Source organism: Lycorma delicatula, chromosome 2, assembly GCF_047948215.1.
Source record: "Lycorma delicatula isolate Av1 chromosome 2, ASM4794821v1, whole genome shotgun sequence".
In the NCBI taxonomy this organism is placed as follows: Eukaryota; Metazoa; Arthropoda; class Insecta; order Hemiptera; family Fulgoridae; genus Lycorma; species Lycorma delicatula.
In genome coordinates, this window is record NC_134456.1 from 101,379,363 (window position 1) to 101,402,453 (window position 23,091).

Sequence of the window (23,091 nt, forward strand, 5' to 3'; positions counted from 1 at the left end):
CTCCAAGTGGCCGAAGCCCTGGCGGGGCTTATGCCTATAGATTTGATAATCATGCAAAAAAAAAAACAGAACAGGGACCTTTGCTTCCTGCAGATAAAAGGACGGCTGAGATCACAGAGTTGATAGAAATCTGGCAAGAGCGTTGGGACAGAGGAACAAAGGGACGATAAACATACCACTTAATCAGAACCATCAGGAGCTGGTGTAGGAAAACCCGGGGCTCCTTGGGATACAGTTTAAAGCAGTTCCTGACAGGCCATGGAGGCTACAGATTGTATTTGTTCAGATTCTGTCGAGAGTTTTCAGATCTATATCCTGAATGCGCAGAGGAGGAAACCCCCTCCCATGTGTATTTTTACTGCCCATGCTTTGGAAGAGAACGTGAAGAAATGCTGGCCACCCTTGGTGCTGAGGCCATGTTTCCGCCAGAAGTAACATTGATGAGAGTATATTGATGAGACGACCCAATGAGTAGAAAACAACGGAGTTGTATGTAAAGAAGGTAAATGACAGCAAATGACGGCTTGTAACGAAAGTTACAAGCATGGGAAGAATCCTGACAGGGAACGAGGCACCAGAAGGTGTCGGGCAGGGCAGGCTCACGGCTGAGCATCTATTGAGTCTCCTGAGCATCTGGAGGTCACCTTGGTGCGATGAGGCCACAGTCACTCCTCTGAAGCCCGATAGTGTGCTCGCTGTGTTTTCTGAGCAACAATAAAGGCTGTAAATGGTAATTTTGTGTACATTACTCGGTGTTCATATGTGTGAGGAGTTTATTGATTTTATATTTAGTACTTTATTTTGATCTTTATTTCGCAAGGTTAATAATATTTTCTTAACTTTTTAATTTAATATTTCATTATTTCCATTTTAATGTTGATTTAATGCATAATTGACTATATCAGTGGTTCAATTTACATTATATTTGTCCTACACAAATTTGTGTGGATTTTTAGTAATTTATAATTTTCTTTTATATATTTTTGTAACTTCTTTTTAAAAGCTTTTGATAGATTGTGAGTTATGATTTTATTCTACTTATACACTGTTGTTAACAACTCTTTCTAACAACCCTATACTTTCAGAGAAAAAACAGTGACAAAAACAGGAATAATAACAGAAATCAGTGATTGTATTTCTCAAAATTATGTATGAGAAATATAAAGGTAAGTGATACAAGTCCCATATTAAATCAAAGGTATTCTGAGCGATTACTTGATCAAATTCAATTTTTTAAATCACACTGGTCAACATAAAATTTGGAAATGAAAAGAGAGTAGATATTCTATATAGTATTTTATTTACTGAATCTGAATATGTATTATGAAACAACTTACCTTGTAACATCTTAAAGTTACAACCTCTTAAATTTATTTGTTCTATCATTTATGGAACAAATAATACAAATAAGTATATCTGTATGTTTGCTTATTCACATATCTGATTTATTTGGTAAAGCATACTCTAGAGCTATATTTGATATAGAACAGTCAAATTATGTCATTTCATGTCAAACCAAACATGTGTAGGTATGTCAGTGAATCAAGTAATGAGCAATTCAACATAATGAAATTTTCTTAAGTATCAGTTCAGTAATTGGTAAGACTTGATGCATTCATTAGTTGCGGTAGTAGTATACACATATTATAAAGATTGTATACACAATATAAAGTTTGTTTTATAAGTGATCACATACATTTAGTGAAAGATTTTTATGACAGAACAACTTTTGATATTATTAAATATAAAAATTTATTGTGTGCACGTGTTTCATGCTGTTTTATTACACTCTATGGTGAAACAATTTTGTGAAGTATTTTAAGCAATTATGCATTTATAAATTAAAACTTAATTATTTTTAAAATTAATTAAGTACTTTAGTAATATTTCAGTTTACTTTCATTCATTAAAAAATTTTGAATTTTACAATGAATAAAAATTGGGCTTGTTAAAATTCTCAAAATATTTTTTGTTATGTTTATGGAGAATTCACCACAAAAAGTCAATGAAAACCTTTATTGAATCTGCTGAAAACATTCTTTTGACTGTCCCATGGGAGACCAAGATAAATCCTGGGCTCCACATGTAGCATGCACCAACCTAATCCAATGGTTAAAACGAAAAAAAGAGCATTTGCCTTTTGGCATACCTATGATCTGGCGAGAGCCAACAAACCAATAGCAGTTGATGACTGCTATTTTTGCTTAACAAATGTTACTGGTTTCAATTCAAGCAATAAAAACATTATCACATTTCAAATATTCATTCAGCTATGAGACCAGTACTTCATGGTATTGATTTTTGGATTCCAATTGCTCCAACTTCTTGGAAAGAAATTTCTGATTCCCTAGAAAACTTAACTGATGAATCCTCAACTTCAGTATATATTAATTACATTCCAGAAGAATCAAATACTGAACCTCGAAACAAAACTTTACTAAAATACTTTAGAAGAGATGGTTTATTTGTTTCTGATGTGATATTAGGGGGGAATAATGTCTCAACTGGACATTGAATTTGTTATTCATGATTGGTGTTTCTTTACAGACACATCAAAAAGAAGCTTAAAGGCAATATTGTTGCTTAACTTGAATAAGTTTTCTTCAGTGTAGGTAGCACATGCTGCAGGATAAAATAAACATATGAAAGTACATAAAAAATTTTAAAAGCTATTATGTATAATGAACACTCATGGTGATCATTGCTGACCTGAAAGTGATAGAGGTTCTTTTTGGTATCCAGAGTGGCTTTACAAAATTTATGTTTTTCTTGTGTTTGTGGGATAGTCGGACTACAGATAATCACTATGCAGTTAAAGTCTGGCCAGAAAGAAATCAGTTTACACCAGGAAATATCAATATTTCCCTTGTCAAAGCAGATTGTATTATTTTGCCACTTCTACACATAAAAATAGGCCTGATGAAAGATTTTGTAAAAGCATTAGATAAAGAGGGAGAAAGCTTTAAATATTTAGCTCAGGGTTTTTCACAATAAGTGAAACCAAATTAAAGAGGAAATATTCATTTGCCACAAATAAGGAAATTAATTTGTGAAAATATACTTGACAGAACCTGAACATATTTTCTTCACAGAAAATATACTTGAATAAACTGAATCCTAGTTGAACTACTTGCAAGGAAGTCATTCACAGATAATGTTACTGATTTTCTTGGAAACAAAAATGCTGAAAACCATGATCAGCTTATAAATGAACTCTAGTGAACTACAAAAATTTGGGGTGCAGAATATCACTGAAAATTCATTTTTTTACATTCTCATTTGGACTTTTACCCATTGAACTTGGATGACTTTAGTGATGAACAAGGAGAAAGATTCCACCAAGATATATTGCAGATGGAACAACGTTATCATGGCAGATGGGATGAATCTGTGATGAGCGACTACTGATGGATGATAAAAAGAGAAGACTTCACTGATCACAAAAGAAAAATAGGAAGAAAAGAATTAAGATACACGTAAATGTCTGCAAAATAAAGGTAGGAGTTTTAATTGAAATTATTATTTTTGTATTCTATTATTTAAGAAGTTTCTCAATATTTTAAAGGGTCAAAACTAAAAATCTGAGGATTATGAATAAAAACTGATTTCCTTATAAGATTCAATATAAAAAATACATTCTAATTCACTTACTTTTATCTCAGTCCCAAATTATCTTCTTTATTTTTTTGTTGACCTGCGTAATTTAATATGCCACAGTAAATATACTTGGAATATTTGAAATTATAAGATCTAAATGTCAGAAAGCAGGTATGGAGAGCAAGTGATCAGAGCAATGTCAATTTCCACACTGCATTATCAATACTCTAGTCAATTAGCTATCATTTTTGTGAGTTATCGAGACCTATTCAGTTTAATCTGTTCTGTGGAGAGAGAGATGAAACTTTTGTGGAGAGGTTATGGATAAATTACCACTGTATGGTAATACTTAAAACACCATCTCATAGGAGGACACTTGGCCAAATTTATGTTCGGAAATTTAGTCACGACACAGAGAGATAATACATATTGTGTGCTATTAATCATTTGAACAATGGATAATCACCTTAAAAAGATCGCTACTAGACATCTTCAACAGCTGACTCAGACTCTGAGTACTATTAAGATTAGTTTATGGTTTATTCCTGTTTCCAAAAAAACTTTAACTCTAACCTTAATCTGTGTTCAGATGAGCATCTGAACAGGTTACCATTACTAACAAAACTGTTTGCTAATTGACTATTAACAGATTTTGACCTTGCACAGGCCAGCAGCTGACCAAACCTGCTTTTACATATTTAGATCTTGTGTTTTCCTGATCCTAAGCACACCTACTATGGTATAATAAGAGTATGAAAAAAATTGAAGTTGAATAGCTCAGAAACAAATTTCAGTGTTTTACCTCAAAAATTAGTGGTGTTTTAGAAGCTGCTTTTAGAAGTTTAAAGTTGCTCCCATTCACCCTATTTCTAGAGTAATATTTTGTAAAACTATCTCAGTACCTCAAAACCAGCAGAAACATGAAATTTAACTTTTGATTTTTTTTTTCATACAAAAGTCAAAGTTGATATCATATATTATAAAATTAAACTTTATATAGACAAATTAATCACCAATGAATTAAAACAAATAAATCATAACCTCTAATATTATCAAATACAAAAACAATATAAACAGAATAATATAAAAATGTTAATTTTATTTCGTTTAAACAATTTCAAAAATACATATTAATTATAGCACAATATTAGCTAGGGCAGTATGTAACAAGAATATAACTGATTATCACTTTCCTAACCTTCAATTTAAACTTTACAATTCTCTTACAATAAATAAATCGGCACAAAAACAATATGTTTTACGATTATAACAAAATGACGGAGCTAAGGACATAATATGCAGGAAAGTATCTGCCATACAAACCAGAATTTAAAGATTATAATAATAATAATAATAGAAAATCAAGGTTGTGAATTTTGGCAAACACTTCCTAATTCAAGTTCAACACAAATGCTTAAAAAATAGTGAAACATAAATAAACTGCATACTTAAAAGTATAGTCTGAAGTCCAGATCTTCATTTTTGTCCGAGTACTGTATATTTATCGAATTCTTCTAATAAATAAAAAATAACGATCACATAATAACACGGAATGTAAAACTTAGGACAATACCCGTGCCATTGATTTTAAAATGGACTTCAGTTTCAGTCTGATTCTAATAAATCAGCTGAACATCAGTACAGCCAACATAATAATAACATAACATTTATTATTAAACTATAAAAATGAATTTGAGTATGACAGTTCCTTTAAAAATTGCATCAGTACAACTTAAATAGATTTCTCCTGATGAAAGGAAGATACGGGTTATGGCATGAAGGGACCGGCTGAATTCATGGAGTTTTATTGATTGAATGTATAAATAAGTGTAAACTATAAATTTATTTGAACGAAAATGTGTCAATAGATATGCATAAAAGTAAAAGAAGCAAAACGTAGACAACCGATCTGCAAAAAAAAGTTACGTTTCAAATTACTACTACACTACATAAAGTATTAGGTTAAAATTTGTTATTTCCATGTTTTTTTTCTGATTTTTGTTGGACTTGCTGATATGACAGCCATCACCCGAAAAGGAAGACATGGGTATTGGCTTGACTGTGGCCGAAGAAATTGTATTTTATTAGCTAGAAGTATAAATACATATAAACGTGTTTAAAGCTCTTTATTATATGTATGTGTGATATAAATGTCCTCAACTCCTGCAGACAAGGGATAAGGATGTTAACAGAAACAAAAGATACAAGGTTGGTGGGTTAAATATGAAGTTCACGGGACTATGTTGTTCAGAAAACAATAAATGTAAGAGAAATTTACTGTTTCATGGGGGAGAAACAAGCTGTACAATTAGTTTTTTTTTTAAATTAATACGAGTCGTGAAAACGTCTAGAGGAACAGGCAGACAGCCTCCTTGCCTAGGATATCTTGGCTCACCAGCACGCAAGAGCTGGAGATGATGGCTGCTTCTGATGATGGCATGAACGACCCTGAAGTTGTGTGAGGGCGCTATAAGGAAAAGGGCGAGTGAAAGGCATGCCTGGATCCAGATATGACAGGGTGGGTAACTTCCCTGTGGAGAGGCGTTTCAGCTATCCAGTAGAGGAGGTCGGAACGTCTCGATGATACACGGAAGACTCCGATCGGGGCCCTGGAACGGGGCTAAGCTAGGGTGGTGCAATCTGCTTCCACAACACTACGGGATTAACTAGAATGTAATGCTGATAAGTGATGCCAGTTACTCCCGGGGTGGTTAATAAAAATAAAAAAAAATTATTAAGTTTTTCTGAAAAACAAATGTCATTTACTGATGCGGTTTGTGATACACTTTGAGATCATCCAGTGACACTTTCACAGTAATTATTTAATATTATAAACATTTTGAATTTTAACAAATATGTTTGATAAACAAACCTTTTTTGTTCGGATCGCAAATTATAAAAAATTTGTGTCACATAAGTAACGTATTTTGCGACTTTTGTTTTCTTTTCACTCCGAATAGATTTTGGTGAACAATATACAACACCAGAGTTTTCATACGGAATTCTATTAATTTATGAGAAAAACATTTTAATAACAAGATTAATCTTTAGAATACTTTAATTTGTTCTAAAATATAATGAAATCTATTTTGTTTAGGTAAATGATATTCTGGATTTCATAATGTTTCCAATAATGTAATGCTTGCAATTAGGGTTGGGAGAAACTAATCATTAAAATAATTCAAATCACATATATCAGTTGTCGAGATTTGACTCACTGATTCGAATCATACGAATCTAGGTCAATAAGAACAAACACAAAACATAAAAAGAGTATATTTATGAATCACTGCAACACAATGCCAAAAGACCTTGACAGCCACTTTTGTTTAAAATACCTGTACAAATAAATAAAAATGATTCGTATCAGCATTTTATATTATCTATATATAAATTTTGTTTCTCGTCGCAACTAGTTATGTGGTGTTAAGTGAGAGCATGTCGGATCCGTAACCATGGACACATCGGTTGGAATCCAACTTTTTTTTTTAATTTAAATGTATTGATTTATTAATAATTATTAAACTCTGTTATAATTTTTGAATTAAAATGAAAAGTACATAAAATTTTATTTCACTAATAACTTTGGATTTTTTCATATACATTTTTTTATTGTTATTATTGCATTATCTATTGTAAAACTTTTTTTTTTACAATCAGAGATTAATAATTATTAATTAATCAACATATTTAAATTTAAAAAAATGAAGTCTGAATCAAACCGACGTGCCTTCCCTTGAAAGCTCCAAATATTTCATGAATTAAAATTTTATTTGGCCATAACTCTGAAACAAATAAAAATAAGTACCACTTATGATATATCGTTGAAAAGCTCTCAATGGAAGCTTATTTTTGCTAAGAAATGAGCCTCCATATTTCTGTTAAGAAAAAATCCAAAATTTTGGTTTTTGGGCACTTTTAATCCAGTCGATTGCAACAGAAAGGGGAGGTGCACAATTAGATGTAACCATAGTCCTTAATCCAAAATTTCAACCTCCTACAGACACGTACGTACAGACATCACGTCGAAACTATTCAAAATAGATTCAGAGATGGTAAAAATGGATATTTTCGTTGAAATCTGAAAATCGAAATTTTTAGCGATTACAATTCTTCCTTTACTTCGTAGAAGGAAGAAAAAATATCATGAAATTTTTATCCAGCTAATGTTAAAAAATATTGCGAGAAGTATCAAACTTAATTTGCTGGTAAGGTGGATTTTAATTTTTAATAATTTTAGAATTCATTTTATAAGTATTACAAGTCATAACTTTTCATTATTATTACTTTAAATTCAGGTTTTCTTTTACTATTATTTTAAGCATTTTTAATATACAAGTGGTTTTTTATGAAATGAATTTTGTAAGGTTAAATAACAATATTATAGCTCATTAATGAAAAACATGGGACTTGTTCATTTCGTAAGTATGATTTTAATAATTAGAATTCTATCTATCGGATTCGTTTGTTTTAAGGCTAAGATGATTCGAAGATGGTTATCGAATCAGCTGCTGTGGCTAAGGATGCTTCCACTTCTATAATTTATGATTACCACGTAATATTAAATAAGCCGGATTTAAAACGCCAAAATGTGTATTGTGTAAGATTTGAAACGGCAGATGATTTAAAACAACAGTCGAGAACTAAGAGTAGGTGTGTCCAGTTTGTTCGTTCGAATCATAACTGTCGCCACAGATGATTTTAAGTCGTATGCCATAACAATAACTGATTCGAAGCAGTAGAACATAGGATTCGGATTCATAGAGTTCGAACAAGGGATTCGAATACAAGCATCGAATCATCAGATCAGTAGCAAACTCTGTTGCAGATAGCAGACAATTGCTTGCAATAACTGTGTTTTGTGTGAATGTGCAAATCGGTAGTTGTATAAATAATTTTAAAAAATTATCATAATTTAATACAAAATTTTTAAAAATTGTATTACAAATATCGGTACTTTTCAAGACGACGCCCACAGCCAATTTGTAGTCAGCGTCGTTTTAGTTCGTCAGTTAGATGGCGCCACTGAAAGGAGAAAAAAAATTATAATCTAACTTTATATAATAAATAAACATAATTATAAATACAATCTAACCTACACTTGCTGCGCTCGCTAACTTTGAGAGCGAGCGAAGGTTAAGTTAGGTTCAATTATATTTATACTTTTAGATTTATTTATATATATTTAGTAATTTCGGCCTATAATGAAATCGCGTAAATTGTGAGTCACGTTTAATGCAGAAATGCATTACGTTTTTGAAGATTACGTTTTTGTTAAGTTATACAGTTAGCTACTGTAATAAAAAAATACTGTACTTTATTTTACTATTCTATTATTACAATATCCTTGTATTATTTTAATGAAATTACAGTACAACGTATGTATTAAGAAAGAAAAAATATGTACTATTTATTTATTTTTAAATTGGTAGAAGCGAAATTAGGCGGAACAAAGAGAACTGGTAGGAAATCTTGGATATCAGAGAATATATTGCAACTGCTGGATGAACATAGAAAATATAAGAATGCTATCGATGAAGAAAGTAAAAGGAACTATCTACAATTAAGAAATACTATAAACAGGAAGTGCAAACTAGCGAAAGAGGAGTGGATTAAAGAAAAGTGTTCAGTAGTGGAAAGAGAAATGAACATTGGTAAAATAGACAGAGCATACAGGAAAGTTAAAGAAAATTTTGGAGTACATAAATTAAAATCTAGTAATATGATTACTAGATATATAATACAGTGACTTCCAATTTATAATACGAAAAGCAAAGTCAATAGGTGGGTGGAATGTATTGAAGAGTTATACAGAGGAAATGAATTAGAAAATGGTGTTATAGAGGAAGAAGAGGAAGTCGAGGAGGATGAAAGGGGAGAAACAATGCTGAGATCTGAATTTAAGAGATCATTAAAAGATTTGAATGGCAGAAAGGCTCCTGACATAGACAGAATATTTGTAGAATTACTGCTCATGTGTTATAGCCATGATACCAAAGAAAGCAGGAACAGATAATTGTGAAGAATATAGAACAATTAGCTTAACTAGCCATGCAACAAAAATCTTAACTAGAATTCTGTACAGAAGTATTGAGAAGAGAGCAGAAGAAGTGTTAGGAGAAGACAAATTTGGTTTCAGGAAAAGTACAGGGACAAGGGAAGCAATTTTAGGGCTTAAATTAATAGTAGAAGGAAGATTAAAGATAAACAACCTAACATACTTGGCATTTATAGACCTAGAAAAGCCATTCAATAACTTAGACGGAAATAAAATGTCCAGCGTTTTAAAAAATTAGGATTCAAATACACAGATAATAATTAGGGTTCAAACAGCAACAGTAATAATTGAAGAACATAAGAAAGAAGCTGTAATAAGAAAGGGAGTCCGACAAGGATGTTCCCTATCCCTGTTACTTTTTAATCTTAAAAAGATGCTACAATTTGCTGATGATACAGTAATTCTAGCTGAGAATAAAAAGGATTTAGAAAGAACAATGAAGGTCATGGGTGAAGTCTTACACAAGAACTACCACATGAAAAGAAACAATAACAAAATGAAAAAGTAATGAAATGTAGTGGGAGTAGTGAAGATGGACCACTGAATGTAAAGATAGGAAGAGAAAAGATAATGGAGGTAGAAGAAATATAATTTGTTTACATCAAAAATTAATTTAAATGTCAGGAAAACATTTTTGAAAGGATATGTTTGGAGCGTAGCTTTATATGGAAGTGAAACTTGACGATTGGAGTATCTGAGAAGAAAAGATTAGAAGCTTTTGAAATGTGGTGCTATAGGAGAATGTTAAAAATCAGATTGGTGGATAAAGTGACAAATGAAGATGTGATGTGGCAAATCAATGAAGAAAGAAGCATTTGGAAAAATATAGTTAAAAGAAGAGACAGACTTATAGGCCACATATTAAAGCATCCTAGAATAGTCGGGAAAATTGAGCAGCCAAGCAATGTTTGGAATATGTAAAACAAATTGTCGGGGTGAAGGATGAAGGGGGTATAACCAAATGAAATGATTGGCACTAGATTGTGAATCTTGGAAAGCTGCATCACACTAGTCAAATGATTGAAGACAAAAAAATCAAAGTTAGCACATTTATGATGAAATATAATAAGGGTATTTAAAGTAAAACATCCCCCAAGAAAAAGAAAAAAATGTAAGTAATTGCATATTTTATTTGCATTTAAAATAAATTTCTAAATCAAGCCATCTTTTAATTACCTGAATAAAAAACAACTTGCTTATAATCTTACTGATTTGTGGTTGTTTTCTTACGTTAACTTTATTGGAAGGACAGGTAGAAGGAAAAAATTGTGTAGGCAGGCCACGTTTGGAATATGTAAAACAAATTGTTAGGGATGTAGGATGTAGAGGGTATACTGAAATGAAACGACTAGCACTAGATAGGGAATCTTGGAGAGCTGCATCAAACCAGTCAAATGACTAAAGACAAAAAAAAAAGAAGTTTATTGTTTCCTTGACTTAATTTGTTAACTTATCCTTTCTCACTTACATTCTCTTTATTTCGTTCTCTTTAAGTTTGCAGTAGTATTTTTCACTTTCTAAAATTGTCATTGATTGCTCTCTATGTAGTATTAGTTGATTAGTATTTTTCTATTTTTATTAATTACACTAGTCAACATAAAATTTGGAACTGAAAAGGTAGTAGGTGTTCTATATAATATTATATATGCTGAATCTGAATATGTATTGTGAAACAACCCATCATGTAACATACTTAAGTTACAATTCCTTGAATTTATTTGTTCTATCATTCATGGAACAAATAGTATAAATAAGTTAGTACGTCTGTATATTTGCTTATTCACAACTGATTTATATTGTACAGCATGCTGGAGACCTACATTTGATACAAAACAGTCGAATGATGTCTGTTCATGTCAAGCCAAACATGTGTAGACATGTCAGTGAGTCACTAATAAGTAAGTAATTCAACATGATGAAATTTTCTTCAGTATGAGTTGAGCTTTTGGTATGACTTGTGCGTTGATTAGTTGTGGTAGTGGTTTTATCATACTTGTATTATAAAGATTGTTTCATAAGTTATCCCATAAATTTAGTGAAAGATTTTTATGACAGAACGACTTTTGGTACTATTTTATTGAACATTAAGATTTATTGTGTGTATGTATGTATCAAGTTGTGTGTATGTGTTTTCATGCTGTGTTTTATTGCACGCCATGGTGAAACAATTTTGTCAAGTATTTTAAGTATTTATAAATACCTAATAAATTAAAACTTAATTATTTTTAAAATTAATTAAGTACTTTAGTAATATTTCAGTTTACTTTCATTCATTAAAAAATTCTGAACTTTACAATGAATAATCAAGCTTATAAAAAATTTCCAAATATTTTTTGTTATGTTTGCAGAGAATTCATCGCAAAAAGTCAACAAAAACCAGTATTGAATTTGCTGAAAGCTGCTTAAAACATTAATTAGACTGTCCGTTGGGAAACCAAGATAAATCCTGGGCTTCACATGTAGCATGCACCAACCTAATCCAGTGGTTAAAACGAAAAAAAGAGTATTTGCATTTTGGTATACCTATGATCTGGCAAGAGCCAACAAACCAATAGCAGTTGATGACTGCTATTTTTGCTTAACAAATGTTACTGGTTCCAATTCAAGCAATAAAAGCAGTATCACATTCCTAATATTCATTCAGCTATGAGACCAGTACTTCATGGTATTGATTTTTGGATTCCTGATTGCTCCAACTTCTTGGAAAGAAATTTCTGATTCCCTAGAAAACTCAACTGATGAATCCTCAACTTCAGTATATATGAATTACATTCCAGAATAATCAAATACTGAACCTCAAAACAAAACTTTACTAAAATACTTTAGAAGAGATGGTTTATTTGTTTCTGATGTGATATTAGGGAGGCATAATGTCTGAACTGGACATTGAATTTGTTATTCATGATTGGCGTTTATTTACACTCATCAAAAAGAAGCTTAAAGGCAATATTGTTGCTTAACTTGAATAAGTTTTCTTCAGTGTAGGTAGCAGATGCTGCAGGAATAAAATAAACATATGAAAGTACATAAAAAATTTTAAAAGCTATTATGTATGATGAACACTCAATGTGAATCATTGCTGACCTGAAAGTGATAGGGTTTCTTTTTGGTCTCCAGAGTGGCTTTACAAAATATATCTGTTTCTGGTGTTTGTGGGATAGTTGGCTACAGATAATTACTGCACACTTAAAGATTGGCCAAAAAGAAATCAGTTTACACCAGGTAAGGAAAATATTGTCATTACTCCCCTAGTCAAAGCAGATCATATTATTTTACCCCCTCTACACATAAAACTAGGCCTGATGAAGAATTTTATAAAAGTATTAGATAAAGATGGAGACGGCTTTAATTATTTAGCTGAGGTTTTTTCACAATTAATTGAAACCATATTAAAAGAAGAAATATTCATTTTGCCACAAATAAAAAGTTTATTCATGAAAATATATTTAACAGCAAACTGAATGTTTGTAGAGGTGTTTAAGATTAGACAACATGTACATATGTTAACATGTATTATTTACAAGAAACCAGAAATTTATTTACCAAAATATTATCCCATATTACATTCATGTTTAATCATTAAATGTAATAATGTTCATTTATCACCTAACAGGAATTAATTTGGTTCATTAACCAAATTAGCTATATTTGAAACTGAAATAAAAATTCTTATTATTAATTTAGTTAAGAAAATGAGTATCATCTAATTGAAAATAGATAGAAATTCGATCTCTCTCAGCTGTAAATGATTACCATCTAAGTTTTTAAACATTAAATTTAAAACATTAGATTAAAAACAGTGGTAGAATGAATTAGGCAAGTAGTTTTAATAACAAATCAAACTTATTTATCACTTGATCATCCTCATTTGGAACCTCAAATATTGAATAACAGATACTGACTAATATATGTATGTTTTAATGCATGTTTTACTACAAATGAAAGAACCGAACACTGATATTGATTTTGTTCTATTAATTCAGTTTTAACACAGTTAAAACTCTGTGATGGGACGCTCATAAAAGTTTCATAACAGGACAAATTTTTTTTTTTGTGTTACGAATGTTATGCAGATAAATTACATTTAACATGTTAGGTAGTAGTATTAAGGTATGGAAATCTAACAGAACATTATAAAATTGACTGACATGTAAATTAACAATTTACATGTGCTTAAAATGGAATATCATATTTCAATTATAATTTATTATTATTGTTTAAATTTTCAATAATAAAACAAAAAAAATTTAAAAAATTATTTTGTATATAATTTCACTTGTTACTTAATGTTTTTCACTTAAGTTTACAAAAAAGAAAACTGCCAAATTATTAGCTTAATTTAAAATTAATAATACAGAATACAGAAAAATTAGCTTAAATAGCCATGCATCAAAAATCTTAACTAGAATTCTGTACTGAAGAATTGAGAGGAGAGTGGAGAAAGTGCTAGGAGAAGACCAATTTGGTTTCAGGAAAAGTACAGGTACAAGGGAAGCAATTTTAGGGCTCAGATTAATAGCAGAAGTAAGATTAAAGAAAAACAAACCAACATACTTGGCATTTATAGACCTAGAAAAGGCATTCAATAACGTAGACTGGAATAAAGTGTTCAGGATTTAAAAAAATTAGGGTTCAAATACACAGATAGAAGAACAATTGCTAACATTTACAGGAACCAAACAGCAGTTGTAATAATTGAAGAACATAAGAAAGAAACTGTAATAAGAAAGAGAGTCCGACAAGGATGTTCCCTATCCCCATTACTTTTTAATCTTAAAAAGATGTTACAATTTGCTGATGATACAGTAATTCTAGCTGAGAGTAAAAAGGATTTAGAAGGAACAATGAAGGGCATGGGTGAAGTCTTACACAAGAACTACCGCATGTAAATAAACAAGAACAAAATGAAAATAATGAAATGTAGTAGAAGTAATGAAGATGGACCACTGAATGTAAAAATAGGAAAATATTATAGAGGTAGAAGAAATATAATTTGTTTACATCAAAAATTAATTTAAATGTTGGGAAAACATTTTTGGAAGTATATGTTTGGAGCGTAGCTTTATATGGAAGTGAAACTTGGACAATCAAAGTACCTGAGAAAAAAGATTAGAAGCTTTTAAATGTGGTGTTATAGGAGAATGTTAAAAATCAGATGGATGGATAAACTGACAGATGAAGATGTGATGTGGCAAATCGATGAAGAAAGATGCATTTGGAAAAATATAGTTTAAAGAAGAGACAGACTTACAGGCCACATATTAAGGCATCCTGGAATAATCGCTTTAATATTGGAGGGACAGGTAGAAGGGAAAATTGTGCAGACAGGCAACCAAATTTATGCTCTAGGATGACCGAATGGGGTGGTGGTGGGAGAAATTCCAAGCAAACCAATATTTCCTACCCTACAGCATCACCCTCTAAATTAGCTAACCAAGTTCGCGCAAGCACGAACCCCGCGCCTAGCCCAGTTTCATTATAACTGCTTTTGACTGTAAATGCCTCAAACATCTACTAAGTAATGAGTCAAATGCAGTGCCAAACTTATACCACTCAAAATTTATATGTAACAATGAAATTCAGACTTACATTCCATCACCCACTAAAAAATACACCAATTAACCAATTTTAGAAAAATGCCCTACATTCTGGTGCGCAAGGGAGTTGAGGACAGACCTCTTACTCCCACCCAGCTCCATCTCAGAGTTCTGCATGGCATTTAATTTGCCACACTCGAAGACTACTCTCGGTGCTACACCTTACGGCTGCGTGGACTACCACCATGCCCTCGGTAGTGCGGTCGACCCACTCCCCTGCCATCCCCGGCTCCGTCACTCAACTTTAACAATTACTGTTTCAACCAAACTAACTGAGGCTTGCTGCCAATATGCCTACCTCCAACCAATCAAATATTCCGGCCTAAACACTAGCCACCCAGGAACCTATTCCATTTAAACACCTTCAGCCAACCCACATAATGCAAGAAAACGGAGGAAACCAGCCACTATCGACCATTCTTCAAGGACCTTCGGAGATCCATTAACTCGGAGATCCAGAAAGGAGTTCACCCTCTCAAGTTCTCTAACTACTCATGTATGTTCAGCCTCAAACCGGAGACAGACATAGAGGACATCACCAACTATGTCATAAACCCCACAATCCGGGCACAGGCCTGAATCTATTAAACAAAACCTAGCCAAACTTCCCCAAAAAGCACCCAGAAAGGAATTGTATAATATACCGATTGGGGGAAATCCACGTAACCACATGCAAATCAGTTAAAGTTGGCAACATACCATGCATGTAACGACCAGTAGAATAGTTATCCCACCTGGCCTGTCAAGATGCAGAATGTTAGTCCTCAATCTCCCGCATACGTTCTGGAGTAAGAAGATTATTCTTCTTGGAAATATAACGTTCCCTACGTTCAGTGGTACGAATATGACAGCTAGGAGGATACACAAAATTTCTTTGATTTTTGCGTGAATGGGAGAGCAGAGACAGAGAAAAACATTGGATGAAGAAAGATTGGCCAAAAAAAGCTTCATTAGAACATAGAACAAAAAATGTGCTCCGAAAAACTGTCATAGATCTGAATAAAATTCTCCTTCCATCTCTGCATATCAAGTTAGGCTTGATAAAGCAATTTGTCAAAGCCTTACCAAAAGATGGTAAATGTTTTAAATACATCTGCAACAAATCTTCAGTATTATCAACCACCAAACTAAAAGAGGGTGTCTTTACTGCTCCTGACATTAGAAAACTTCTCAATGATAGTAATTTTGAGAAACAAATGGAAGTTGCAGAAAAAGAAACCTGGAGAGCCTTTAAAGACGTGGTAACCAAGTTTCTGGACAATAAGAAGGATCCGAAGTTCAAATCAATTGTTGAGAACTTGCTGTTAGAAGTACAAAAATTTAGGTTGTTCCATGAGCTTGAAGGTTCACTAAGTCACATGTGGATCATTTTCCTGAAAATCTGGGTGCCGTTAGTGAAGAGATGGGTGACAGATTTTATCAGGACATAAAAGAAATGGAAAGGAGGCATCCAGAAAAATGGACTACTACAATAATGGCAGACTGTTGCTGGATATTACACCGAGATGAACACTATAGAAGCAAAGCAGAGTATAAACCAGCCACCTAAAGAAACTTTGACACATGGAATAAAACTGTAAGTATTTTATATAATTCGCCAGTAAGGGTGGTGAAGAGGGGGTGTGGTTTCCAAAGGCATGATGTAACTTATAAAAATTAATTAAATAAAAATAAATTAATTTAAAATTGCACTATAATAGAAATTAGACTTATTTTATGGTAATTTTCACTAGAAATTAAGAGGTCAATGACCCCTTGCCCTTCTCTTTAGACCACTCAACTGTTTAGCTATAAGAATGTACAATTTAAGCCAAAAAAAGAAATATATTATATTAATTTATTATATAAAAAATTTTTACATCTATTTTATTGTATCATCGTTTTACAATTTTTAAACTTTTTACAAATTTTGAAATTTGCAATTTGTGAAAAATCCTGTCATGATGGAAAAAATGAAGATGATTTTCGAATTCAGTGCTAAAAAATATATAAGAATCAATTACCAAAAACTAAAAACACAACCATCACAGGCTTATGTTATGGTAAACTTAGGAGTTCATGTTGAGGATGTTGCTAGATATAATTGTGGTCATATGAACATGCGATAAGCAGAACATAATCTCCAGGTATATAGTAAACAAGTTATACTTTACTTTTCTGTATTGAATTTAAATAAATATTTTTTAACAAAACCAAATGTTGGATAATTTTGTACGCTACCCTGCAGTTTGCAAATAATGTTGACTCTATATTCCTGTGAGGACAAAGTTTTCTTAAACCTTTATTTAAAACAACTAATAAAACATACTTTTATTTGAAAAGAAAAACAATAATACAGAAATATAAAAAAAATCTAGGCTACTTTCTGCATAATAATTAATTTACCCCGTTAAGTCTGAAAGTCTTAATGACATCAACAGTTAAGATCATTAGACATTAACAACTACCAAAAAATTTCAAGGAAACTGTATTCTGCATTATTTTATTTTGGATGTCTATGTCTATTGGAACTAGTTCATTAAAAATTGGCCACTGACAACTTACTGTGCATCTCATCTTTTGATTTTTTTTAGCATGAAACATTTTGAGATATTCCAGCAATTATGGTAACCATCATAAGTAGTAACATTGAACTATCTTACCAGGGCACATTTGTAAAACATTTTCTTTAAAAAAATTCAAAGAAATCTAGATGTGAATTTCAAATAAATTGATTATTTATGTAAAGTAGCTTAATATTTTTTTTCATTATGCAGCTAAAATTATTATGTGTGAATAATGCACGAAGCATTAGAAAGTGAACGATTCACTTTCTAACTTATTCAGTGCAGGGCATTCATTTTAATCTTCTGCATCTTTTTCAGTTCTTTGAAAGCACTGATTGATTTGACAACATCTCATAAAGTTGGTCCCTTCATTATATGCAACAGGTAATGTGATAGAAATTGATCATTTCTGAATAAGATTAAGAAAATCAGCATCAGTTCATGATAGAATATTTATGATTTAAGTTTATTCATTTAACACATGAGTTTTACCCAATTCAGTATTTTCTAAAACTCGCTGAAAATAGCAAAAGTAATGTGATATTGAACAAACACAATAAAAAACCCATGTGTCCTTTAATTATATATTGAGAAATTTTCTTAACTGTTTCAAAACTATTGTCAATCTGTGAAAACACCATATAATAAATTAATTGGCAATAAATGGCATCTGTCAATCTGATAAACATCATAATAGTTTAGAAAGGAAAGGATAATTTGGAAAGCTTCTGAAAAGGTTTTACAGAAGCTAAAAATATTTTTTTTTTAATATTTTCATGAAAACTTTCTACTCTTATACCAAATAATACTTCAGTGAATAATAGAAAATTGACTATTTTCATTTTATTTACTATAAAAATATGTCTTTAAAAGTAACTTAATTTTTGATAATATAATGAAAATGTTATTTAAAATTATGTTATATGGAAACTTCAAATAAAAGATATACTTAGAATAATTTTTCATAAATAAATATTAGGACATTGTTTCCATTCTTGTTTTTTTTTTGAATCCCAATAAGTTCCTTTATATACATAAGATATATTTCCAGTTACTGTATCTATTTCTTTTTTAAACCAAATTGGTTCATATGTGCTATGCGATGCTTCATTTAAAGGAATCTCATCTTGGTCATTAACAGGAGCATGGTCAGCTGTGTGTGCTTTTTTTTCTTGTTCATTTGCTATATCATCTCTAATTACAGCCATTTGTTGAGCCTTTTCTCGATCCTTCCTAGCAGCTCTTTGCTTATCTTCTAATGCAACTTTAATAACATTTGCTTCATCCCATTTTCCTTCCTCCATTAATCTTTGGTCAGGCCTATTCCTGGAATCTGTTGGAGCTACACCATCCTCCATTTCATTCAATTGACATGCAAATAAAGAAAAATTGTACATTTTTTCTGAGTTTGGAGGTGATTCTTTCATTTCCCAGGCTGTAATATAATCTCCAGTTTTGTATACTGGGTTGTCTTTTGTTCCTGAAGAACTCAAAACAGGAGCAATGTCAACCTGCTTATCCCATGTTCCATTTACAGTCCATTTTACTGTACCATTTTTATCCATTGCACAACCTTTTACTCTTCTTTGATTATCAGATTTAAAATAACTATAAGGAAGATAACTAAGATGACAGATGGACCCATCAGTGTGGTTGGTAACATCGACTTCTCCACTTTGATCTATCCAGATTTTACCGATAATAATATTATTTATAGTAGTTGTTACTTTCCTCCAAGTTATGTGATTTCCAGATTTGCTAAATAAAAGATGGGATATTCCTAAAGGTGTAACCTGCAGATATTTGCCACGAAATTTTGATGAAATGCAAAATTCCTGCCAACAAATCCATCCTCTTCCTTCACAGTGTTGAGCAGCGATAGGTGGATGATGAGAAACCTGTTCTGTTATGCATCTCCAGCCCATATCATCTGTTCGATCACATTCATATGTTTCTCCAAGTAATGGGTTAAACGGTTTTCCTAATCGGTTAACAGCTGTTGAATAATTTGAAATAGTAAATGCAGCAACATGTGCCAGCTGTTCAAATGAATTTTCACATAATGCTGCACGGTCCAGTACATAAGAGTATGAATAATCTTCAGTTATGCGTTGTAACATTGATAGCGGTTCAGAAAAGTTTACAGGCATCGGTATTTTAGTTAGCTCTTTACCTATACAGTTTTTCAAAAAACTCCATAAATTTAAAGGATAATTAGGTTTATCTGGGATTCTAGATCTTCGTTTACAAATTTTATTATTTTGCAGTGAGGTTTTTGACTTACTTGTGCTACCTGGATTACTTTTACTTGGATTGGTATCCAATTTAGAAGATTTTTCGGAGGTACCTGCTTGAATAGTAGTACTATCTGTTTGTTGAATTTTCAAATTTTCTGTTTTAACTAAATTCTCATTTGTGAAATTTATGTCTTTAACATTTCCATTATTAAATGGTGATGTAAATTGCCAAGTAACACTGGCTTCAGGAACTGATAAAAGAAGATAGTTAGATTCATTAACACCGATACATTTTACTTCCTTACTTCCATCTACAGATTCACAATAAGTTATGTTGACTTCCTCAGTTTTAATGTCATTCCTACTTTCAGTAATTGATTCTAGATCGAACTTAGTAATCATTTCATGATTATTTATAGCTTTCTCCAGTAAAGAATATTGATTTTTCAAATGTTCAACAACTTCATCTAGCCGTTCCCGCTGCTGTTTTTCATAATTTACTATTTCTACTAGCTTACTGAATTTAAACTTAGCCATTTCCAAGAACTGTATGCACGCGTTAATCATTGCACCAGAGGTCACTCGAAATGATGTAACTTCCTGGTTTAAATTTTGTAATTCTTCAGGCAATTTTTCTGGTATATTCACATTTTCAAACTCAGTAATCTTACCTTTTAATGAATCACTATGTTTTATGATCAAATTATAACATATCTGAAGGTTTTCAATTCTTTCACCTAGAGCTTTGATTATACTTATTAAAATTCTTTGATAATCTGATTCGTTTGTCATTCCTATTTGTTCAGACAATTCATTTGTACTAATTGCTTTAGCTTTAGCAAGTTCTAAAGCAGTTACCCAACGCTGCCTTTCAACTTCATTAGCTGCTTTCAGATAAAATATCTGATCACTGCCATTTGAAATAATAAAATTTAATGAATTATGAGTGTGAATAAGTGCTCCAGTTAGATTTACAGAACCTCTACATGTGTGAGCCATCTCTGCTTCATTTCTGTAGTACGATAACACATCATCTGATAATACAAACCACCTACTCTGATAACCTTTTACGTAATTAGTCCATTTTAAAAGCCATCCTCTCATTTTATAATAAGATTTTAACTCTTCTTCTTCTTCCATTTTCCACTTTTAATTAATTTATTGCAAATTATAAAACACCATATTAGTATTCCATGAGATACACATCAATATAACTACACTCTTACATAAAGTCCATGGCTAAAATAATCATATATATATATATAAAGAGTACATATATCTGTTTGCTAAATTTAAATAAACTATATATATATATATATATATATATATATATATATATATATATAAAATATAAAATTAATGGAATATTCTTAGTTATATCTAATGAACAACGTTAGCTCAATTAATAAGAAAAAAGATATAAAAATTTAACTTTATGATAACAAAAAAAAACTGAAAAATATTTAAACAGTATAGAAAAGGACTTATACCAATATAAATATTTCTTTTGGTGCGTAAAATGAAAAACAATAAATGATTTACTTTATGGTTGCTTTCTTTTATGAAATTATTTTTTCAAATAAAAGAAAGGTATCCCAAACAATATTGATTATAGAACTCATATTATAATTAATATTTTGTCTAGCAAATCAAATACAAGTAAAGAAAGTTAATAAACCAAAAAAATAAAAGGTTTGTTTTGTATAAATAATATAAATGTATATACTCTTACGACTTTGTAAAATTGATTAAATTAAATAATAGATTCACACAATAACATTTATATATTTATTTAATTTATTCAATTAAATAGTGCAAATTGCAATAGTCAAACGTTTATAATATTGAGCTATGTATAAATTTATGCTAGCATCAATCTGTTTTTAACATATAGACGTGAGCGTTTGGGTTTATGTTCGGATCGTTGAAAATATGTGGACTATAAACGTATTCTGATAAAAAATATTAAACAATATAGTCACTGAAAATCGAACAAAAAATTAAAAATTTTCATAAATTTGAAAAGTTTATCAAATTTGGCTTCATCATTTAAAATATTATCCCAATAGTATAAGCTAGTTTAGCTGTAAAGTTAAGGAACACGTAGGAGATCACCAAATAACATGTATTGTAAAAAGCTTTATGCATCATTCACAGACATACCAGATGCACTCCAAACATAGATAACAAAGGACAACTTTCTCATATAGTTGTTATGCACTGATAACTTACACAGTAATAAAATATCTTTAATAAAAGTTGGAGCAGAGGAAATGCATGTTTTTTAAACCGCTATTTCTCAGCGATGAGTGGGGGTATTGACCTTCAGCAACCTCTAGCGGACAGCTCAGACTACACAGTTTCAATCACTATGGAACGTCAGAGGGGAAGAACATCGTGTGTCTGCTGTCGAGCAGTTTTTTTTTAGAAACAATGATTCTGTGGTCACGGTTCAACGTCTTTTCTGTCGAAATTTTAATGTCTTACATCGCGTCGAGGTGCAGTTCCATATCGAAACACCATACTCCGATGTGTTGAGGCGTTTAGAAGTACTGGATTTGCAATGAAGTAAAAACACCTGGATTTCCCTGTTCGGTCCGAACTCCGGAAAACGTAGACAGAATGAAAAGGGCAATTCTTGCTAGCCGAAACGATCCACTAGGCGACAGGCTGTAGCGCTGGGTATGTCACGTGGTTCACTTCATCGCATCTTAGACGGTGATCTCAAATTTCATCCGTACAAAATAATGATCGTCCAGCTGCTAACCGAAAGGGATTTTGTGCAACGAAAAGAATTTTCTGCATAATGAATGCCATTTCTTACGGAAGATGCTAACCTCCTAATAATGATGAGTGATAAAGCCCATTTCCACGTGGATGGCTATGTTAATGTACAGAAATGTCGGTACTAGGCGTCGGAGAACCCACGTGGATTACACCAAAAACCTCTCCACAAATCAAAAGTAACAGTGTGGTGCAGTTATCCAGTATTGAAAAACATGCATTTCCTCTGCTCCACTCTATAACAAAATATGTTTTTAGCTATGTTAACATTT

At 31.5% G+C, this 23,091-nt stretch overlaps 1 protein-coding gene and 1 pseudogene across 1 annotated transcript in view; both read right to left on the minus strand.

The window, feature by feature from the left end:
* The window catches only part of slmo (PRELI domain containing slowmo), a 35,932-nt gene extending 30,721 nt beyond the window's left edge, over positions 1-5,211 (minus strand). The window contains exon 1 of the mRNA XM_075355897.1: positions 5,046-5,211. Within this exon, the coding sequence (XP_075212012.1) occupies positions 5,046-5,077 (32 nt within the window). The 5' untranslated portion in view covers positions 5,078-5,211. The remainder of the gene's footprint in view (positions 1-5,045) is intronic.
* A 13,549-nt stretch (positions 5,212-18,760) lies between these two features.
* LOC142319920 (oxysterol-binding protein 1 pseudogene) lies at positions 18,761-21,139 on the minus strand (annotated as a pseudogene).
* Between the last annotated feature and the right edge of the window lie 1,952 nt (positions 21,140-23,091).